The sequence below is a fragment of the Eulemur rufifrons genome, chromosome 3 (genome assembly GCF_041146395.1).
Source record: "Eulemur rufifrons isolate Redbay chromosome 3, OSU_ERuf_1, whole genome shotgun sequence".
Lineage (NCBI taxonomy): Eukaryota > Metazoa > Chordata > Mammalia > Primates > Lemuridae > Eulemur > Eulemur rufifrons.
The window spans coordinates 75,045,730-75,050,639 of NC_090985.1; the positions used below are offsets into that span (position 1 = coordinate 75,045,730).

The 4,910-nt window shown below is 34.5% G+C and overlaps 1 protein-coding gene across 1 annotated transcript; it reads left to right on the forward strand.

Annotated features, from left to right (window-relative positions):
- The first annotated feature begins 896 nt into the window (after positions 1-896).
- On the forward strand, positions 897-4,496 carry LOC138381791 (myelin P2 protein). The gene is made up of 4 exons (XM_069466318.1): positions 897-969; positions 2,936-3,108; positions 3,317-3,418; positions 4,446-4,496. The coding sequence occupies exons 1-4, from the start codon at positions 897-899 to the stop codon at positions 4,494-4,496; spliced, it is 399 nt and encodes a 132-aa protein (XP_069322419.1).
- Positions 4,497-4,910: the final 414 nt, after the last annotated feature.

Here is a 4,910-nt window from a genome sequence, read left to right on the forward strand (position 1 = left end):
CTCTTGCTTAGGATGGTCTTAAACTCCTGGCCTCAAGCAGTCCTCCCACCTCGGCCTCCCAAAGTGCCAGGATTACAGGCATGAAACACTGCACCCTGCCAGAAAATCCTGTCTTTATAAAACTGTGGATGTATTTTAAATGACTTAAACACAAAGTTGTTATAGTAACTAAAAACCTGCTTGGTTCAGACTTAAGGTTTATTTTTAGATGAAAATCTTTGCTGTGGTTAAAGAGCATGTTACAGTGCTATTTCTCGTCCCATCACATGAATACAATTTCTGTGCTCTACTGTAATAGACTGACCTCATTGTCTGCCTACTCTGCCTGCCTGGGATATGTGAACTATGCCAAGCCTCCCTCACCTATGAATACTTCCTCACACTGCTCCCCTGCATTTCCCTCCCACAACATATTTCAGACTGTTATCACAATAGTCATGGACATATTTCTCTCTTTCTTCCTTTTCAGTAAGAATTCTTAATTGTGCAGACTCAGGATTGAAAGTCACCAAGATGCCTAAACACACACACATACACTCATTCACGATCATATAATTCACAGAGTGTTTTCCAGAACATTAAAGGACCTAAGCACTCTTATAAATGTAGGCTAGCCCAAAAAAATTTTGAAGGTTCAAATGGTATTCTCATTCATTTTTATAAAAATTTTTGGAGACAAAGGAAACATTATGTGGGGTTTTCTTTTATCCCACTGGATGGGCAGCTGTTGATTGAAGGGCCGTTTATTGTCCAATGGTGACACTGCCTTTCCCCATTGGATCTCTGTGAGAGTCACGTGCTTTGGATATCTTTGAAAAGAATCTTCTGAGGCCTCTGCATCTCCTCTGAGTCTTTTGAATCCCATCTAGAACTGTGCTGACCTCTCACCTATCACGATGAGCAACAGATTCCTGGGCACCTGGAAACTCGTCTCTAGTGAGAACTTTGATGATTACATGAAAGCTCTGGGTAAGAAATGCTCTTTGTTGTTCTGACTGAGAAAGCTACATGACATTTTCTTCTAATATCCTTAACAAGAGACCGCGAAAGTTTGCAGTCTCAAGTACCAAACTCTTCAGGGATTAAACTTTTGTGTCACTCAGATAATTTATTTGCATTTTATTTGTGGCAATTCTAATAGATTTTAACTTAAATGGGAGCTACTTAAATGCATAGAACTTCCACTGATTTCAAAGGCAGTTTCATACCAAAAGAGTTATAATCACAGATCCAAAGGAAAGAAATTTTGTAAGTTTAGTCAATCCATTCTCTGGATTTTCTAAGAGTTTTATAGCAACTACAGTGCTCATAAAATAAGAAGTTGAATATATTACAGATACTAGAAAACCTCAATTTAAAATTTAATTCTTAGCTAAACTATAAGTTTTCTCTCTCTATTCTTAGGTCGTCTTTTATTACATAATCACGTAGAGACAGAGAGTTTGAAAGACAAAAATGCTTCCTAAAATAGAACATTCATAACCTAGGGAAATTACAGAGAGAAAAAAAAACTAGGGTTGTGGCAATAATTTCAAGCTCAATTTCATTAACATCAGACGTTCCTGGAGTTGAAGCAGTAAATGGAGATGGAAAACCCAGTCATTAGTTACAACAACTTTATTTTATACTATTTCTAGAGAATGTTCCATAGATGTGAAGAATCTTCGGAAATTTCCAGAGCTGTTAATAGAGAGCGATGCCAATGACCTCAGGTTGCCATGCTTGTCAAAGTGCCTATAGCTTTACTTAACTGTTCAGAAAGCTTGTATAAAAGGTTCTATTTCAGGTAAAATGAGCAAAATTGTGTCACTGTTACCTGGCAAACTATGAGAACTTATGGGGATAGATCCACACTATGAGATTGGTTAGATTTAAAGACTTGACTTTACAGCTGAAGAAGCAGCAACATAAAGGAAAGTCTCAAGGAGGAATGCTCTGATTCGGTTGTTTTCAAATTTATGTGCATAGGCACACCCCTGGGGTTTGATAAATGTAGGTTCTCAGGCTCTGCCCCAGAGATTATGATTTAGTTTGAAAAACATTGTCTTCAATCACATAAAATAACAAAATATTAACCAGAATTGAAAGAAATAATAGTTTATTAGCTATGATTCTTAACTTCTTATTTGTGTGTATGTGTGTGTGTGTGTGTGTGTGTATATATATATGTATATATATATATGCGGTTTTTTTTTTAAATAGGGAAAAGTAAATCCAAGCAATGGGACTTCCAGCTGGAGCCTTAGGAAACTAGTTTATCATTCATGTATTTCTTATTTGAAATTTGTCCTTTTCTATGTATTTCTATAGTCTTGGTATTAGTAGTAATAAAACCCGAGTCTAATTTTTTGTTTTTCAAATGTAGAAGAGTTTTAAAAAATCATCTTGTTTACATACGATCATTTATAATTGTACAGCTCTCAAAGGTAGATGGATAGTTTTTCCGAGCAGCTAGACATGGGAACTATAAAATATCAGAAATGAGATTCTATCAAACATATGAAGGGAATTCTTCTCCAAATCCAAAATATATATCTGAGGAAAAAATATCATGAAACAGTATGTATATGTCATATTTTCATATATATCCATAGTATTTGTATGTACAAGCTAAAATATTTGGAATGATTCACACAAATCTATAATTAGTGATTTCCAATGGGGAGCAGAATTGGATGTGGTAAAAATGGATGACTCACACTATTTTGGCTGAACATTTTCCCCTTGAAAATCTTTGTTATTACTTTTGTAATAACAAAACCTAAAATGTTTGAGTCCTGGGCGTATTTCCCCTGGGTAAGGAGGCCCTTAGTAGTAAGTGATACTGCCTGCCATCTATACATCTAAGGCACCACTGGGCATCAATGTGTCCACCACAGTCTCCCCTGGGACACTCTCTTGGTCAATTTAATTCTAACACTATCTTGATCTTCAGGTGTAGGGTTAGCCACCAGGAAACTGGGAAATTTGGCCAAACCAAGGGTGATCATCAGCAAGAAAGGAGATATTATAACTATACGAACTGAAAGCACCTTTAAAAATACAGAGATCTCCTTCAAGCTAGGCCAGGAATTTGAAGAAACCACAGCTGACAACAGGAAAACCAAGGTAATCTTTAATGTTTTTCTTTCAAGTTGGCGCAGTTGACTGCTTGCGAGAATTATTTCTGCTAGTGTTTAAAAGGGTAGACTCTATTCCATTGAACATGAATGTGCCTCCTGAGACATCTATTATGAAAATGGTTCAATACTGAATGAACTGCTTCTTTAATCAACTGAAGTCCAGGCAAGTCAATTACATGAACTTGTCTTTGTAGACCACTGTGACCCTGGAGAGAGGCTCATTGAATCAAGTACAGAAATGGGATGGCAAAGAGACAACCATAAAAAGGAAGTTGGTGAATGGAAAAATGGTAGTGGTAAGAGTATTTTTACTTCTAAATAGAGAAAAAATGCTTATATAAAGAGTTTTCTTATATTATTTTCAAACTTCTCTTTGTTCTTTGGAATATAAATAGATTAAAATGGCTAAGAATAGGGTCAGAGTGAACACTTGAGTGATATTTAAACCATAAAAGATTCACCTCCAAGTACTTTAAATAATGACCCAAGATTTTAGAAATAAAAAAGCCAATTTGTCATTTTAGAAATAAGAATACCTAAAAATGGTAGTAAAGTTAAAGAAAGTTTGTATAAATCTCACTAGTTTGGACCCACAAAGAAGAAAGCAAGTCTAAATTTTAAAAGCAAAATACATTCTAAAAGGCTTAATTGTAGATATTCACAGACATCTAACCATTTTGCTTTCAAGACGACATGGTAACTTAGACTAAACCATATCAATAATGCAAGTTGAGATCTTGGAGACCTCTTTTAGTCAACAAATAAGAATGTTCACAAAAGTTATATGTAATGACCTCTAAGGATTTTTTTTTTTTTAAGGTTGAGGCTCTGGGTTTACTAATTAACACATACATGGACTATAAATAGATTCATGTAATGTTTTGAATGTTTTTTTCTTTAGTATAGTGTTCTTAGCCTTTGTTGCAAAATAGATTTACATGGGGAGTAAATACCAGTATGGAGACCCCAACACAGTTCAATTGAATGCAAGTCTCTTGGGGAAGGAGGAGCCATCAGTATATTTAAATGTTCCCCAGATAATACAAATGTGCAGATAGTTTTGAAATGTTTTAGTAGATTTAAATTACGTGCAAATTATGCATAAAAACTTGCCCTTATAAAAGTCCTTTACAGTAACATAGATCAACTTTTAAACTGTTACTCCTATTTTAGTGGTCATATTGTGAAGTACTGGAGACTGACATACTGATTTTTTTTACTTTCTAAATTAATCTGATGAGTTTATTTTGAATTTCTATTTTTATTACAAATCTGATGCTCTCTGGTTTGAGTTGGAGATAATTAATCTCTCTCTTTTTTAAGGAATGTGTGATGAAGGGCGTGGTCTGCACCAGAATCTATGAGAAGGTCTGAGAAAATCATTTTCTCATTGAAGTGGTTTTGATCATTTAAATGTTGGAAATCAGTTCTTCTATTGGCTCAACCTGAATACAGATGTTTGTTTGTTTTGCTTTCATCTTAATATGTCAGATAGGCAAAGACTTATACTGAGGATTAATTTAAAATTCAGTGTTATTTAAACATTTGTAATTTGCATGTATGTCATTACTCTATTAAAGCATATATATTGACCAAACCTAAACAGTTGATAAGGTCATTTAATTAACTGTGAAATTCTAACATATGTTGTATTTTGTATGCTTGAAATGATAATAAAAATGAAATAATAGGCTAGTAAAGGTAAAGGTAGAGAAGTAAAGGCATTGATCATGGTAGCAAACTCAAATCACAAAATGAGACAATCCAGGAGAAGGAGCTATTTTAAAT